Consider the following 18,566-nt stretch of genomic DNA (forward strand, 5'->3'; position numbering starts at 1 on the left):
CTAGTTTGTGCCGGCAGTTTCACTGCCAGCAATTATAGATCCTGTGCTATGACCAGTCTGCCAGGACAAAATGATCTGCCGGCGATATATAGGCCGGGGAAGAGAAACTGCCGGGAATAGTTTATCTGCCGGGACAAGTAATCCCCGGCAGCCGTTCTAGTGGCGGTTCTATCTGCCGGTAGAAACACTCTGCCGGCAGTTTGTCTGCCCTCTTAATGGCTTTCTCCCAGCAGATTACCTGCCTTTGCATTAGTGTTATGGTGTAGTGAGGATTCGGGACCTCCTCTGCATTTTCTTCTTCATCTGACTCGTCAGAATCATCGGCATGACCCCTTTCAACATCGGTGTCTTCTTCTTCCATCTGGTCCTGCATGTGCCCATCTACCTCGTCAGTGTCCACCTCTCCATTGTAATCACCATCGGCATTTTCTCCTTCTACCTGACCACTCTGCCCTGGTTCATAACCATAAGCATTTCCTCCTTCTACCTGACTGCTCTGTCCTTGTTCGTAACCATCATCTCCAGCATTTGACATAGATAACTGCCTCCCTACACTGCTATGACCAGGATCGTAGCCACCCTCGCATTATGGACACGGTCATGTACAATAATTTACTTTTATTTGAGGCCGATAGAGCAAACTCCGATTGGGTGTGGTGGTTACAAGGTTGTGAACGAAGGGGATGCAATCCTGTTGCTTTAGTGCTTCCCGTCATGAAGGAGGTCACTGCTCCGAAAATGCTTTTGAAAGTAGCATTTTCGGAGTATCATTTTTTTGTCCTGCCTTCTGCAAATGCGATCTCACGATGAAAATTTCATCACTTAGAACGCAAAAAAAATCAAAATTTTATTAATTTTTTTTTTGATTTTACTGTTAATCCGAACTCACTGGAGCTCGACCTGAAATACCACAGGTCCCAACTAATGGTTTTATATATCGACAACAGATCTAGTAAAGGATTTTTTCTGCTGATAGAAACAACTTGTGCATTTCCAACGAACTAGTTGCTACCAAGTTCCAGGATGATGAGTGAAAGTTGGCATAATTCTGTATATTTAATTTGCAGTTCACAATGGTTGGCTGATAAGACCCTTCATGCCAACTACAAGTAGCTGCCAAATCTATGTAGATAAGTTATACTCCAACATCTCCTTCACGTCTATATAGATCCTTCTCTAGGGGTCAGCTTTGGACATTATACTGCGACACTCCCCTCACGTCTATGCTGCTTTAAAATTTATGACGTGGGCAACGGAAGTCGGGGCAAGCTGCAATTATTTATTTTATTTATTAGTTTTTGAACCATGAACCTCTTGGTAAAAAATTTATGCGCCTAACCAGTTCACCAATCGGTTCAGGGTTCAAAACCCAGTAAATACAATAACTAATTGCAGCCTGACACTGCTTCCACTGCCCACGTCATAAACTTCAAAGGAGCATAGGCATGAGCAGGAGTGTTGGAGTATAATGTCTGACCATCTTCAATAATTTGAACTTTTGGATGAGTTGGTTGGAGCATGAATTTACCATGGCATCAAAGCAACGAGGTCTCGAGTTCAAGACCCGACTGGTGCAATTTAAAAATAAAAAATTGTAGCCCACTTTGGTCCATGTTTAGACCCGAGGGAGCCGCACAAGAGGGGTGGGGGGGGGGTGGGTGGGGTTTGTTCAAGTATAAATGCATTGCCCATCCTTTCTCATCAGCTTGATCTTCTGGAGCAACTGGGTAGAGCATGAATTCAATACTTCTAAACTGGCTTAGAAATGAACAAGTCATAGGTAGAGCTTATTGATGCAGAAACTCTAACAACTGAAAATGTAAGAAACTGAAGAATGTTGCTAGCAGACCCTAGTGCTATAGCCCATATTTAAGGAGTAATTAACATCTCATACGAGTTTCCCAACAAGAAACAATATCTCTTAGAGCCAACAAAGGCAAACATAGGTCAAACTTGAAATTCTACCACCAGTACAATGCTTTCACAACTAAATGAATCGGACAGAGATGGTGATACTTAATTTGGCAAAATTGTGCTGCTGCTGTGCTGCATTATTTACTTCTCGCCGAGTTGAGTGCAAGATTCAAGGACATGCTGCAGTTTATTTCCATGTCAAGCATCATTAGCATCGTCTTCATGCATGCAGTCCATTCACGAACAGAGAGGTATCCATTCCAACACCAGCCAGGACACTTAAAATTTATCATCTGTTACTGAAGCATATGGAGAGAATCACTGCAAATCATTGGTAACATCGAAAATTAATGGTGATATACATAGCAAACGAATATTGAACTATAAAAGACTTTAAGAATCACAACATCCAAATCGCCGAGAAAATGACAATGGCTTACTTATGAAGTGTTTTGCCTAGCTGGGAACCTAGCATAACAGTTGCACAAAGTTTCCTTGATGTCTAGCTCTCGCCAAAGACAAGTTGTTTTTTGAGGGAGGGGAACGGTAACTATTGCTCAAGGAATAGTACTAGCTCGTTCACCATTTCTTTAATGGAAATGGTCTCTTTTTTCAGCTTTCCAGAGAACTTGGTGAAGGAAATGAACAACAATACATGACTAAATTAATTAAGGAGAACAAACAAGGGAAATTATCCTAAGTTGTACAGGACCAGGTGTTAACAAGACAAATTCTTAGCAATAAAAAGCTTATTTTTCATTGCTTATGCACTTAATGAGCCTAATTTTAGTCCATGTACTCTGCTTCTAAGAAAGTGTGATGATATGATTAGTAGTGCCATTACAAAGTCATAGCTTGTGAAGCGCATTAGGCGAAGTTCCTTTTCTTAAGGGGGAATTCGTCGGTCAATAAAAACTGAAGACGTACTGAAGATGCAAAGAGTCCAAACACACAAAGTTCACACCACAAGCCAAGAAAAAGTCTGAAACAAGGGATAAAGCTACAACTTCTTGTAAAACCTGTTCAAATTTGAGATGATGTACCAGGTAAGCAGAAGCATCTAGCAGCAACTCTGATGTTCTTGGTTTCTACTTCCAAATTAATTGGGTAATATTGTCTTAGTCTCCTCAAGAGAGAGGTTGTAGTGATCCGATGCCTCATCTTCATGCAACTCATTAACGAATAGAGAAAACACATAAATAATAATCTGCTACTGAAGCATCTAGAGACTAGCACTGCAAAAAATAATAATTGATAACATCAAAATGTAGCAGCAATACAAATATAGCAAGCATGTATATAACTGTAAAAGATGAGAGAAGCGCATGAAGTGTAGATAGTGCGACAGTGGCACAAAGGCATTTCCTTGGTTGATGTCAACCTTGCCAAAGAACGTCTATGCTTGCAGAAGGAAATATTTAACTAAGAATGCATTTCTAATGGAGTGCAGACAGAAATGATATATATAGTTCTAGTAAAGTTGGGCAGGACCAAATAATTAACACACCACTTTTAGAAGAGAACTTCAAAATGTACCACTAGCCAATTCAAGGTATACACAATGTGTAGCAACAGCACAACTAGTTGGCCTGTCATCTTCCTCCCATCACCACAAGAAAAAGGCCCGTACGCGAATGCAGAAAGTTTGTGCAAGAACCTCACATGTGTACCACTAGTTTGTGGTCTATCTGAAGTGCGCATCAGTTATCTGGCGCTGGGAGCGACAACTACGAAAATTAAGACACATTTGAATACTTATCTTTGAGAGGCAAGACAACATATGCATTTTTGGATGGCAACTTGGATGTTGTTACGGTAAGGCAAGGGACTGCAAATCCTTTATCCCCAGTTCAAATCTGGGTGTCGCCCGACCAACAAGTACTCATGACAATTCAATGCATATACTTGACCAGCAAGAGACTGCTGCTTAACCTAGAAATAAATTATACTACCAACTAAATAAGATAGTTATGCTGAGGCCGGGGTTAATCCTCCTTTTCTATAAAAAAAACTAAATATATAGTACTACTAATGTATCGGTTCATGCATCATAAAAGGGAGAAGGATATATTAGCATGCTGATGATATACGCACCGGGTAAATATTTACAGGTCCAGCGGCAACTCCCCATTTCCTGGGCCTTGGCTTGTTTAATCAAAGCTGGGCAGTCGGGAGAAAAATATACTGTTACCTTTCCAAAAGCCTAGACTAGGGTGGTTGGGATGTGTGCTCGCTGCTGTCTCCACGGCAGTTTCTACGGCTTCAACAATGCCATCGTTGCCATTTACAAAGCATTTGACAGTACGCAGGCAGGGGAGGTTCTCGATTCCAAAGCTCGGAGAGTCAGATTCATTTACGTGGCAAACAAGCTTGAGTTTTTCTAGCTTGGGCATGGATCCTGCGGCAAATATCAGAGCTACCGGGGATACACCATTTCCATCATAAATAAAAATCCTCAATGACCGGAACCCAACTTCACCACTTATTCTGAGCTTATTCCTTGACTCTGTTCTCTGCGTGAGGTGCAGAATGAGCAGAGTGGGTAAGGCCCCAAGCATGCATAGGTCATCCTGCTTGACTCCATCCACTTGAAGGATTAACTGTTGGAGGTTTTTGAGGGAGCTCAGCCATTTCGGAATCTGCGGGATGGCTAAAGAGCAGTTGATAAGTTTCTCGAGGGTAGGCAGGCACAAAGGTTCCTGTAAGAGGCCGCTCAAATCCATAATAGTCAGAGAGCGAAGGTTCTGGGTGCCTAGCTTACACAGGGAAGAGATGACCTCCCCAATCACATTTGTATGCCCAGTGTCAGAATTAACATTGAACCTAATGTGAAGGACCAGATTCCTCAAATTTTTCAGCTGGCCAAGGCTTGACAGAAAGTCTAATGATTGTCTGGAGACACTGACCAATTTCAACGTCTCCAATGCTTGCATGTTCGCAACACCATCAGGAAATTTAACACCAACATCAACAAGTAGATGTGATAATTTTCTGAGATCAACAATAGATGCAGGTAATTCCATTACATCAGTTTCTCTTAGGTCCAGGATCTCTAAGCACCCTAAACGTCCAATTTGTTCTGGGAGCTTTCTTATTCCTATATGTCTGAAGCTCAGGTACCTTAGCTGGAACAGCCTCACTATATTTTCAAGATTTTGTTCTCCCAATCGTTGGTAATCGTGTAAGTTGAGAACACGCAGATGTCTAAACTTCTCCAAAGAAGGCATTTCCACAAAAGATCCAGAGACTGATCGGACATGGGACAGATCCAAACCTGTCGTTGGTATTGTTGAATTTCCTTCCTTGACGCCTTGCAAAAATAATTGACGAATGACTTTGCTTTCTGTCCCAGTTGTCGGAATGGGAGTACTAAGGAAAGTAATGAAGTTCTCTTCGGTGGACTTGGATATTATGAAATCAAGAATTATGTCATGAACTCGGCAGGCCTTCACTTTACCATATTCATTTGTCTCGACGGATTGGATCAAACACCTATTGACGAGTTCGTTAAAACACCTTTCTCCTACCTCATGTGTTGTATATCCGTCTTCTTTTTGAATGAATCCTTCACCTATCCACCTCCTTATCAAATCATACTTCTCAATAAAAGAATCTTCCGAAAACATACTCACATATAAGAGACAATTCTTTAGATAAGGAGGCAGATCAAAATAACTAAATGATAATATCTTCATCATTCCTTCAATGTAAGGATTTGTTTCAAGTGCACGACAAATTGAATGTTTCATTTGGTTCCATCGGTCCTCTGTTCTTTCTATGTTAGCCAACAAACCAGAAACAGCGATGATTGCCAAAGGTAACCCAGCACATTTTTTCAAGATTTGATCACATACTTCTTCAAGGTATGGTGGGCAATTTTCTTGGGAGTCGAATAGTCTTCTGTGAAATAGCTGTCTTGAATGCACCACTGTAAGAGGCCTTACCCCATAAATATTGCCACTGAAATATGAACTGCATGATTCGGCAACATCATTTCTACGAGTAGTGGTGATTATGATACTGCGAGAACTAGTCTTGGGGAATGCAAGCTTAATAACATTCCATGCAGCCACATCCCATATATCATCAACGACAACAAAATACCTGCACATGGATTCAAAGATGATGTCAACAGGTTTTAATATAAAGAGTGTACAGCAAGATAGACAAAAAAAAAGAAACTTGAACACAGTGACATCATAAAAAATACTCCTATGTAAGAACACTACAGGTGTTGAAAATCATTGTTAAAAAAGGCGTGCGCTTTGGTGAAATAGGTGGTAGGCAGAGGAAAAATTAGAAACTTATGCCAAACGGTTTTCAAACCATGGTTACAATTTAGGGGTGTGTCTAGCTCTCATCTAGATGAGACTTAACCAAGTCACATCTAACTCCTAAACCACTTGATTTTCATGAAGATTCGTGCGGGTTTATTTTTTTATTTTTTGTTTGATTACTCAAATGATTTATAGGAGTTAGATGAGACTTTGTTATTTCTCACCTAGATGAGATTTAGCAAACCCGTACAATTTATATGCTACAGATTTAATTCATGTGTGTACATTGATCCATGCTAATTAGTTATTTAGTTTGGCAGATTACGGAGAACTGGGTGATAAGCAACAGTTTTAAACAAGGATCAAGACTGATCAGTAACATTGACAAGGAGACATAATTTCAAACAAGGGATGGATCGAAACATTATGATGAATAATCATATGTGCTTAATAGGTGTAGAAAGGAAGTCCATGAGGTGGTGGTGTGGGCGAACAAAGAATCTAGCTAGGTGTGGATCCAAACAGCTTTTCAAGTAGAATCAAGAAGTTCATTCCCGATCTGAACTATTGGTTTGCCTCACTTCCGCTCTAAACGATTTATGGAGCCACTTAATATAACCCCTAAAATACATTTTTTCTGGTTTGAGTGGCTGGTAATGCAAACAGTCACACGAGGTCGACAACTGCGGCTGAGGTCTCAGGGTCACATGGGATGAGAGAGAAGAAGGAGATATGAGAGCACAACCATATGGATGCACAGAGGATCCAGTATGAAGAAATTTTTTTTGAAGAAAAGGATGATATATCCCCGGTCTCTGCATCTGGGTGATGCATGCATCCATTTTAATAATTATTCACAAAGACTTTACAAAATAATACATCAGTAAGGTTAAAGCCACCATCTTGGCAACACCCGTCGCTACTCCTATCCCCTTTATGAAGGGGTGCCGAATGTCCGAACCAAATACAAAACAGACATCGCACCAAAACCTAACATTTAAAAGCCGGATGCATCAACCAAGCCACAATGCCGGGACAGGGTCACACACCGGTCAGGCGCACTCTCAGACGTCGTCGCCGCCGTCTTCCATCGATTCATCTCCAGAGCAGGTACTGCACACCAACCTTGCCAGGCCTGCCATCGATGCCATCACGGCGCCAAATTACGCCACCGTCCTATGTGTATCCATCCACATGCGCCCGTCGTCGAAACTATGCAAGGCCATGCCGCCGGGATCCGCTGTCGGCCTTGTGGTAGATGTAACACCACTCCTCCTCTTGTCCCCTTCAGCCAACACTTACTCCAAAACGATGCCCCCATGAGGGAGAACGACACTCAAGGAGTCGTCATCGACTAGTAGAAAAAGGGTCAAACGTGAAGCACATTAGTGCCAGTTTGTATTTGAGCCGGCACTAATGTATACATTAGTGCCGGTTCCAACTGCTAGCCGGGCCGCTTTCATTAGTACCGGTTCGTGGTGAACCTTTAGCACCGGTTCGTGCCACGAACCGGTACTAATGAGAGTGGTGGCAGGATGTTGTCAGAATGGGGCCCCTCCAGCCCCTTTAGTACCGGTTCTTGGCACAAACCGGTACTAAAGGTCGTCCTACATAAACCCTTCGTCCACCCGAGCTCGCTCTGTTCTTCCCCTTTCCCCTCTCCTCTCTGTTCTTCCCCTCTTCCTCTCGAGCTCATCACACATTTTGCCCAAAATTTGTCAAGATTTGAAGGGCCCCATCCATTCAAATGATCACAAAGGTTAGCAACTTTGTCCTTTCATCTCTCATTGCTAGATTGGCTCTTGCAATGCTTTATATAGTGATTAATTTGTGAGTTTAGTAATTTGGGAGGATATATATATATATATATATATGTGCTAGTATTTGATTTATATGCAATCTGAGGTCAAAAATAACACTTAGTTTGCATATGTAGGTGTGGTTTACTTAGTGCCTTCTAAATCTCCATCGTAGCCACCGTCGATCGCCCGCACCGCCCCGTCGCCGGCACCACCTTGTGGTGAGCCTCTTGTTCATGAAATTTTATATAAAAATTGATGTTTGTGTGATTTGGATATATAGTTACTCGTATAATTATCTTACCCGTACGTTGTTTGTTATACATATAGTGCCATGGTTTTGATATCCGTCCCCGTCGGCCCTAGTCCTTGTTATGATTCGGATGTGGTATGTATATTCTCTTTTAAAACTAGTTGCATTTCGTGTTTATGACAAATTATGCCCATCAAGTTGACATAGAAATTTTTTCTAAGAGGTATGTGAACCGGAAATTCCAACCGACCCTATTGCCGAGAGGTTAAATTTAGTTGAAAGAGAAAACGAGTACTTGAAAGAAAAATTGAAAAGAATTGAGTGGGAGAAGATGGAATTGGAGTTGCATGTTGCCGATGTCGTCGATGATCACAAGATCAAGATGGATAAAATGCGCTTGAAGATTAGAAAGATTAGAAAATATGCCATCGATAGTGAGGCTTGGTATCATTATGCTGTTGGATCCATTGTTACCTTAGTTGCGATCTTGATCGTATTTGTTGTTGCATTTAAATGCTTTAGCTAGAGAGTTATTTGTTTGTTGCATTTAAGTGTTGTATGAACTTGTATTAATTTGGTCTATTCGGTGTTGTGTAATGAAGATGAGCCGGCAATGGATGTACGATGACCGATGCTCTCCCCAGTTCATTGAGGGCGTGCATACTTTTCTGCTTGCGACTGAGGCAGACAAGCGGGCGGATGGTTTTATGCCTTGTCCATGTGCTCGCTGTAAGAATGGTCACAATTACTCTACGTCAGGAACCATTCACGTCCACCTGTTTAAGTCCGGTTTCATGCCCCATTATAATGTTTGGACCAAGCACGGAGAAAGAGGGTTTATGATGGAAGACAATGAAGAAGAAGAGGACGACGACAGCTATCCTGGCCATGGGTTCCCTGAATACGATGATACAACAATGGGGGAAGAAGCTGAGCCGGTAATGCGGGAAGAAGCTGAAGAAGAGGCATCCGATGAGCCCGTTGATGATATAGGTCGGGCCATTGCCGATGCAAAGAGAAACTGCGCAAGTGATTTGGAAAAGAAGAAGTTGCAGCGCATGTTAGAGGATCACAAAAAATTGTTGTACCCGAATTGCGTAGGTGACAAGAAAAAGCTGGGCACCACACTGGAATTGCTGCAATGGAAGGCAGAGAATGGTGTATCTGACAAGGATTTGGAAAGTTGCTGGTAATGATAAAGGATATGCTTCCAAAGGACAACGAATTGCCCGAGAGTACGTACGAAGCAAAGAAGGTTGTCTGCCCTCTAGGGTTAGAGGTGCATAAGATACATGCATGCCCTAATGATTGCATCCTCTACCGCGGTGAGTACGAGGATTTGAACGCTTGCCCGGTATGTGGTGCATTGCGCTATAAGATCAGCCGCGATGACCCTGGTGATGTCGAGGGCCAGCGCCCCAGGAAGAAGATTCCTGCCAAGGTGATGTGGTATGCTCCTATAATACCACGGTTGAAACGTTTGTTCCAAAACAAAGAGCATGCCAAGGCGATGCGATGGCACAGAGAAGACCGTAAGAAAGACGGAAAGTTGAGAGTACCCGCTGACGGGTCATAGTGGAGAAAAATCAAAAGAAAGTACGGGAAGGAGTTTGCAGATGACGCAAGGAGTGTATGGTTTGGTCTAAGCGCAGATGGCATTAATCCTTTTGGGGAGCAGAGCAGCAACCATAGCACCTGGCCTGTGACTCTATGTTTGTATAACCTTCCTCCTTGGTTGTGCATGAAGCGGAAGTTCATTATGATGCCAGTGCTCATCCAAGGCCCTAAGCAACCCGGCAACGACATTGATGTGTACCTAAGGCCATTAGTTGAAGAACTCTTACAACTGTGGAATGGAACAGGTGTACGTGCATGGGATGAGCACATGGGGGAAGAATTTGACCTAAAGGCGTTGCTGTTCGTGACCATCAATGATTGGCCTACTCTCAGTAACCTTTCAGGACAGACAAACAAGGGATACCGCGCATGCACGCACTGTTTGGACGATACCGACAGTATATATTTGGGTAATAAGAATGTGTACCTGGGACATTGTCGATTTCTTCCGAGCAGGCATCCCGTAAGAAAGAAAGGCAAGCATTTCAAAGGTGAGGCGGATCACCGGACGAAGTCTCGCCACCGTACTGGTGCTGATGTACATGATATGGTCAAGGATTTGAAGGTGGTCTTTGGAAAGGGTCCTAGTGGACAACCTGTTCCGAATGACGCTGACGGACGCGCACCCATGTGGAAGAAGAAATCTATATTTTGGGACCTGCCCTATTGGAAAGACCTCGAGGTCCGCTCCGCAATCGACGTGATGCACCTGACGAAGAATCTTTGTGTGACCCTGCTTGGCTTCTTGGGTGTGTATGGGAAGACAAAAGATACACCTGAGGCACGGGAGGACCAGCAACGTATGCACGAAAAAGACGGCATACATCAGGGTCATGCAAGCTACGCTCTTACCAAAGAAGAGAAGGAAATCTTTTTTGAATGCCTGCTCAGTATTAAGGTACCGTCTGGCTTCTCGTCGAATATAAAGGAAATAATAAACATGGCAGAGAAAAAGTTCCAGAACCTAAAGTCTCATGACTGCCACCTGATTATGACGCAACTGCTTCCGGTTGCATTGAGGGGGCTTCTACCGGAAAACGTTCGATTAGCCATTGTGAAGCTATGTGCATTTCTCAATGCAATCTCTCAGAAGGTAATCGATTCAGAAATCATACCAATGTTACAGAATGATTTGGTGCAATGTCTTGTCAGTTTAGAGTTGGTGTTCCCACCATCCTTCTTCAACATCATGACGCACGTCCTAGTTCACCTATGCGAAGAGATTAACGTTTTGGGTCCTGTATTTCTACATAATATGTTCCCCTTTGAGAGGTTCATGGGAGTCTTAAAGAAATATGTTCATAACCGTGCTAGGCCAGAAGGAAGCATCTCCAAGGGCCGTCAAAATGAGGAAGTCATTGAGTTTTGTATTGACTTTATTCCTGACCTTAAGCCGATTGGTGTTCCTGAATCGCGGCATAAGGGTAGACTGGATGAAAAAGGCACGCTAGGAGGGGAACAAATAATATGTATGGACGGACATTCTCTCACTGAAGCACACTACACAGTTCTACAGAATTTCGCCTTGGTGGCTCCGTATATGGATGAACACAAGAATTTGCTACGCTCCAAACACCCGGATCGGTCTGATGACTGGATTACACATGAACAAACCAGGAGTTTCGCCAGCTGGTTGCAAGCACGTACCATGCATGACACCTCTATTGAAGATGACATGTACTTGTTGTCTCAGTTACCATCTTCGAATATAATGACTTTCAAAGGGTACGAGATAAATGGTAATACATTTTACACGATCGCCCAAGATAAGAAGAGCACGAACCAAAATAGTGGTGTCCGCTTTGATGCAGAAACCAAGACGGGAAAGGAAAAATATTATGGTTATATACAGGACATATGGGAACTTGACTATCGACGTGGTTTGAAGGTCCCTTTGTTTCGGTGCAAATGGGTCAATATGACACGAGGCGGGGTAACGGAAGACCCGCAGTACGGAATGATAACAGTGGATCTCAACAATCTTGCGTATGCAGACGAACCATTCGTCCTAGCCAATGATGTGGCACAGATTTTCTATGTGAAGGACATGTCTACCAAGCCAAGAAAAAGAAAAGATAAGGAAGCGAATGCATCGTACGATGAGCCAAAGCGGCATATAGTTCTTTCTGGAAAGAGAAACATCGTGGGAGTGGATGACAAGACAGACAAGTCAGAAGATTATGAAAAGTTTGATGAAATTGCTCCATTCATAGTGAATATTGACCTGAGCATCCCGTTAAATGATGAAGATTTTCCATTGCTACGACGCAAAGGGACACACGCGAAGAAAAAGTTTCACACCCAAAGATCTGGGATGTGATCGGCTTAACTATCATCACTTTCTTCGGTGTTTCACACCAAGGAGGGAATCTCTGTAATAGTTAGGGTAGCTAGTTATGTGTTTTGGCATTTGAAACGCGAAGAAATTTTATGTGCAAGCAAATTCTTTCATGCATTTACTGATTTTTTCAGCTAAATGACCCTGAAATTGAAAAGCATTTCAAATGAACTCAGAAAAGGATGAAAGTTGGCATGGTATCATAATTTCACCTACATAGCATGTGCAAAAAAGTAGAGAGGGTTACCGCAAAAACTGGATGCACTTCGTGTACAAAATGGACAATCTGTTTCGAAGTATCAGGGTTTCGGACGAAAACTCATCCGTTACAAAGGCATTTCATTTTTTAAATAACCTAAGCATTACCAAATTGAATATAATGATAAAACACACTAATATTAAACATAAGAAAAAAGAATCACTGAAAAATCTATTTTCAAAGTTAAGTTATTCACAAAAATAAATAAAGCAAAAAAATAAGAAAAAAAGCCCACCTACTGGGCCACAGCGGCCTGCATACGACTACAAACCCAAATTCAAGTTGGGCCAAGATGCAGGCCCGCTAGCCCAGTAGGCCCAACAGGGCATCGCAGAAGAGGTAGGCCCAGAAGGCCTGCTTAAGAGAGGAGCTCGAGACAGCAGCGACGGCGGGGCTTATAAGCAGGTGCGAGTGCCCCTCGGCTAGCGAGGTGGGACTAAACTTTTGTGCCCCTCACTTGGCAGCGTACCCCCCTTTAGTATCGGTTCGTGGCACCAACCGGTACTAAAGGGGGGTGCTTCCCGCCGCTTGGCCTGGACAAAACAGGCCTTTAGTACCGGTTGATGGCTTCAACCGGTACTAAAGGTGCCTTCTATATATACAACACTTACGAAAATTTCATTCTCCCTCTGTTTCCCCATTGAAGCACCGCCTGCGCGCCCCGATCGATCGACGTCGTCGCCGTCGCCGCCCCGTCCCCGTCGCTGCCCCCGTCCCCGTCGCCGCCCCCGTCCCCGTCGCCGCCCTTGTCCCCGTCGCCGCCCCGGGCCCGTCCTCGTCGCACCGTCCCCGCGTCGCCGCCCCCGCGTCACACCCCGGCCCGTCGCCGTCACCCCGCTGTGAGCTCTCCCCCTCTAACCCCTCTCCCTCGCCCCCGGCGGCCACCATGGGCGCCGCCCCTCCCCGAGCCCATACACACACACACAAGCATGATGAACACACACACACACGTACATATGTATGAATTAATGCATGTATATATTAGTATATACGTATTTTGTATGTTTATTTAGTTTAGATTTTTTAGATTATTATTTTTTCACTAGTATATATGTATGAATGCATGTTAGATGGATATAATTAGTGTTTAATTAGTATGGAATTTTTTTTATATAATGTTGTTTTTCAGTTTTTTAATGGATGTATAAAAGTTGTGTTTTCTGTTTTTAGTGTTAGATATTTAATTAGTATGAAATAGCATATAGAATTTTGACATATGCAATGATAGCATAATTAGTGTTATATAGAAATGTTAAAAATTTTAGTTATCAAAATCCAATCATTAAAAAAATGTTACTTCTTGCGGGCATATAGCTAGTATTTGTTGTCGACGATGCCCGGCCCGCATCATCGCCGTCGACACGTCCGCGACGACGTCCAGCTGACCCATGTCCGGGACTAGGCTCCGCCGGGCTGGCACTGGGAGGTGCTGCCTGGATGGGCGCGCCGCTTGATGAGGAACCCGGCCCCGGGTTCCGTCGTCGACCCTGATCTTGTTTGGTGGCGTTCGCGTGGGCCAGTTTCGGTGCGGAGGGAGTCGGCCCCGCCGGAGGTGGTACGTCGTCGTGTCAGGGAGGAGGACGAGCACGTCCATCGCTACATGGTTGCGTTAGAGGGCGGCAGGTTCTCCAATACCTGGCAGTTTCTTCAGGGATCTCACTTCAGCTATGATCCTGTGAGGGTTCCTTCTCTTTGGGTGTCCACCGCCTAGCCAGTGATGTACTATTCAATATTATATATTATTCGAGACGATGTATTCGAGATTAAATCTATTATTCGAGACGATGTATTCGAGATTATATCTATTATTCGAGACGATGTATTCGAGATTATATCTATTATTCAAGATTATACTAAATTGTTTTATATTTCTTTTGGCATAGTTAAATAAAAGCTATGGCGGACAATACCGACAGAGAGAGAGAACAGACCATGTTTGATATCATACACGGGCCAGATGATGATCAGAATGAAGAAGATTTTGACGACTCCGAATTTCTAAACAACACCGGAGAGGGTGATATGATATTCGATCGCGACGACCGAGAAGATGAAGTCATGAACTACGATGAAGAACATGTTGATTCTGAAACAACAAACACCGGCGAGGTATATATATTTATATAAGCAGGAATCTGGTGATCATCACATGTTTTAAATGAGTTGAAGATATATTAACGAATCGATCTTTCTTCTTTCAGCCATCCGGATCGAGCAAATCTTCAGGCAAAAGGACGAAACGAGGCCCGAACAAAAAGTTGAAGGAGGGCGTAAAGTACAATATCGAGGCATTCAAACCTAATGGCGAACCATTAGCGCCTAAGAAGATTGCGGACAAGTTCGTTCGTCAGTGCGGAGTTCTTGTGAAGGACCAACTCCCGATCTCCCTTCAAGAATGGAGAAAGCCAGCAAAGCCACGTCCAAATGTTACTTTTGTCGACGAGAATAAAAAAAACTGCTTTGGGATACTCTCATGGAACATTTCACCCTACCAGATCATTTCACAGAAGCAGATGTGCGGAAAGTCAACGATGCTGCTTTTAGTAAGATGTCGGTTGCATTCAAGAACCATAAGAGAACGACGTGGGAGAAGTACGTCAAGGGAGGAAGGAAGACTCCAGTATTCAAGGGGATACTAGAGAATCAAAGTGCTCTTTGGGACAATTTCGTGAAATTCAAGGATTCAGAATTAGCTAAGGAATGGTCGAGAATAAACAAGAAGAATGCCGAAAAAAAGGATAAGTTACATAAGCTGGGGCCAGGTGGCTACGCGGTGGCAATGCCTAAGTGGGATAAGTATGAGAAAGAGATGGAAGATGCAAGTGTCACTCCGGTTACTAAGAGCTGCCCCCCAGGTGCAGGACTTGGTTCTATGCGCATGGGGGGAGTTGGACCCGAAGACAGGCAATGTTTCGACGAAGGCATGTCTGAACGGAGCCGACGATGCGCTACTTGTTGCAATAGAAGAGGCTCGATCGGGGGTGTTCCAGCCCAACAGAGAGAACGACGATCTTACGTGTGCCCTGGGAAATTCTGAACACCCGGGAAGAACACGAGGCAAGGGCTCTCTTCCGTGGTATGAGGGGTTTTCGGACTGGAACGCCGACTACAGAACCCGTGCGAGAAAGAAGATTGCGGAGGAGAAGAATAGGAAGATGGAGGAGGAGCAGAGGAAGCGGGACTATGAACGCCTTCAAGGCCTAGAAGCAAGTCAAGCGGAACTGGCAGCTAAATTCCAGCGGCAGCAGGAGCAGATCGACTCACTTAGCCAGCAAAGGGGGTCTCAGCAGGTGTAGCAGCTAGCGGATGATCCAGCATTGGATACCACCGCCCCATCCATGCCGAGAAGCAGCGTGGGTTCCGCCCCGGGCGACGCAGTGCTGGATAGATACCCCGTGGATGACATCACGGAGAACACTAACTGCGAGCTACACTTCAAAATGAGGAACATATCCATGAAGGTGGCGGACGCCGTTGCTTTTTCAAATTCCCCCGAGGAAACCTTCCATTGCAACCCAATTCCAGCGGGCTATGCTCGTGTCTTGGTTGATGAGGTGGTGGACCCATATTCGGAGCTACAGCTTGACATTCCTGGAGGTGACGACGAGCACACATTGAGAGAGGTCATACATCATGTCATCCTATGGAGAAATGATTGCATCATCTTTCGAAGGCCACCGACACCGCGTCACCCGACTCCTCGTCGAAGTCCGCCACCGAGTCAGTAGACTCCCGCTCCTCCAAGTCCACCAACGCGTGAGGCCACTCCTCCTCCTCCAAGTCCGGCAAAGTGTCAGGCCACTCCTCCTCCAAGTCCGACACAGCGTCAGACGTCCACTCCTCCTCCAAGTCTGGCACAACCTCAGACCATTGCAAGTCCGGCACAGCTTCAGGCCACTCCTCCTCGTCCAACTCAGCCCCGTCAGCCGTCTCCGCCGCCTCAGCAATCGCAGAAGAGACACCCCGCAGCTATGGCGCGTAGCGGTATGAGTCGAGGTCATAGTACAGGAAGTACAGGCGGAGGCAAGCGATATAAATATGGTCCAAACCTCACTACTCCTCTTCCTGTGAGGGCTTACGACAGGACCGAGGAGCAAACCAATGCCATAGTGCGGGCAGAACTCGACGCCCATTTTGGACCGAAACCGCCACCGCCGCCAAGGGAGAAAGTGCCTTTGGAAGTAGTTGAACACTTCATTCGTATGGCTCAACCACCAGCTCCTAAGCCTGTTGACACATACTATGAGCGCCACATCAGGAAGTTACATCGATAATGTCTACAGAAGGAGGCGAGCTCGAGCTCGAGCAAACAACAAGCAGCTGTCAAAAAATGCGGGAAAACTGTTGCCCAGCTGGGAAAACAGGCGGCGCAATCGATCCCCCCGCTTGTTGTGCCGCCAACAACACGTGACAGTACGCGCGCCCAATATTATTGTGGCCAAACAGTTTACGTTCCCGAGGTGGGCGATGTGGTAATAACCCAGGAGCATATAATGCAGGCTGAAGAACTTAAGATCACTGTTGGACAACTCCGCGAGATCGAGGACATGCCTGGGATTACAGAGGAGGAAATAAAACGGAAATATGTCCGGGGCCAACCTTTGGTCGAGCCAGAAGATGTCAACAAGCTCCCAACGAAAATGTATGAATTGCATCAATGGTACATGGACATTACCAAGAGATCCGATCGAGAGTCCCTCATGGTGTATGTCAAGAAGGATGATTACTACCATGAGAAAGCTGTGGTCGTTGAGTATTCTGAACTGTTTCAGTTATATAATCAAGACGCACTCGACAAATCTATCGTCAGTTGCTATTGTCCGTAAGTGATTTCTTTCTGTAATTTAAGTCTCAAGCTAGCTGTAGTGATCCTTTTGATCAATCATTACCTGTAATTATCCTCACTATATTCTTTTATGTGGTATTATGCAGTATGAAGATGTATGAAATGAGAAAAGGTGGACGCTATGACATTGAGTTCATTGACCCAAACACCGTTAATGAATACACATGGAAAATAAACAAGCATCATAAAAAAGAGGTAGAGGACAGCATGCTAGAGTTCTTCAAGCGCCTCAAATACAATGAAGATATAGTACTTCCTTACAACTTCCAGTGAGTCACACTTTCTTGTACTACAAATTCTCTGTTTTTGCCTACTAGCTAGCTACATGTTTTTGCTTACATATGCCCGCTTAATTAAGACATGCAAACGTGTGTGCATGCAGATTTCACTGGATCTTGTGTATCATTAAAGTTGACGCCGGAACAGTTGAAATACTGGACTCGCTACTCAAAGCAAATAGTGACTATAACATCTTGTTTGGGATAGTCAATAGGTAATTTCAATCATTATTAACTATATATCTCGGCATATTTAGTTCGTCATTTCATGATATGAACTATTTAATAACCCCTTTATTCATTTTCTTTGTCGGAGGGTAGGGCTTGGCAAGGTTCATCAGCGTCACGGAAGGCGAATGGAAACCACAGCTGAAATGGTTTCGACCCAAGGTAAGTAATTAAGTAGTACTAGCTAGCTAGCTAGCTGCCATCTCTTTAATTATCATGCTTGATTAATTATTATCTGATCAAATTAAATTCCATTCTCGTAATAAAGGCCCTGAAGCAGGCGCAGGGGACTGATCTGTGTGCATTCTGCGTTTGCGAGAACATTCGCATGATGTCGTCCGAAAGGAGCAGATCTCAAAGACAGGAATGGGTACGCTTGTCAGAACACTATTCACAATTTTTACACCATTATCGATATCTAGTCACACAACTAATACACATGCATATTGATCTCCTTCTTAACAGTTCAAAGAGGTGCGGGACATGCTCCTAGAAACGGAGCGCGTAGAAGCACTTCAAGAGGAAATATCGGGATTTTTGATCGACCAGGTCATAAATCCGAAGGGAGAATACTATTACCCGCTACCGCCCCCATCGACCAGGTCATGAACCACTTCCAATTGTCATCGTGCTCCGAAGGCACCAATTAGGCTAATGCCACTGGCTCCGAAGGCAACATGCATATGTAGGAGAAATTGTATATAGCTATACATGTGTGTATGTATGAATTAATATGGTTTGTGCGACATTGATGATA

At 44.1% G+C, this 18,566-nt stretch overlaps 1 protein-coding gene across 1 annotated transcript in view; it reads right to left on the reverse strand.

Moving 5' to 3' along the window:
• Positions 1-18,566, reverse strand: part of LOC119332454 (disease resistance protein RGA5-like) — a 21,326-nt gene continuing 2,760 nt past the window's right edge. Inside the window, exons 2-5 of the mRNA XM_037605641.1 lie at positions 4,106-6,018; positions 890-900; positions 239-580; positions 1-75 (exon numbers count right to left, since the gene is read on the reverse strand). Of these exons, the coding sequence (XP_037461538.1) occupies positions 1-75; positions 239-580; positions 890-900; positions 4,106-6,018 (2,341 nt within the window). The remainder of the gene's footprint in view (positions 76-238; positions 581-889; positions 901-4,105; positions 6,019-18,566) is intronic.

This window comes from Triticum dicoccoides, chromosome 7A (genome assembly GCF_002162155.2).
Source record: "Triticum dicoccoides isolate Atlit2015 ecotype Zavitan chromosome 7A, WEW_v2.0, whole genome shotgun sequence".
Taxonomy (NCBI): domain Eukaryota; kingdom Viridiplantae; phylum Streptophyta; class Magnoliopsida; order Poales; family Poaceae; genus Triticum; species Triticum dicoccoides.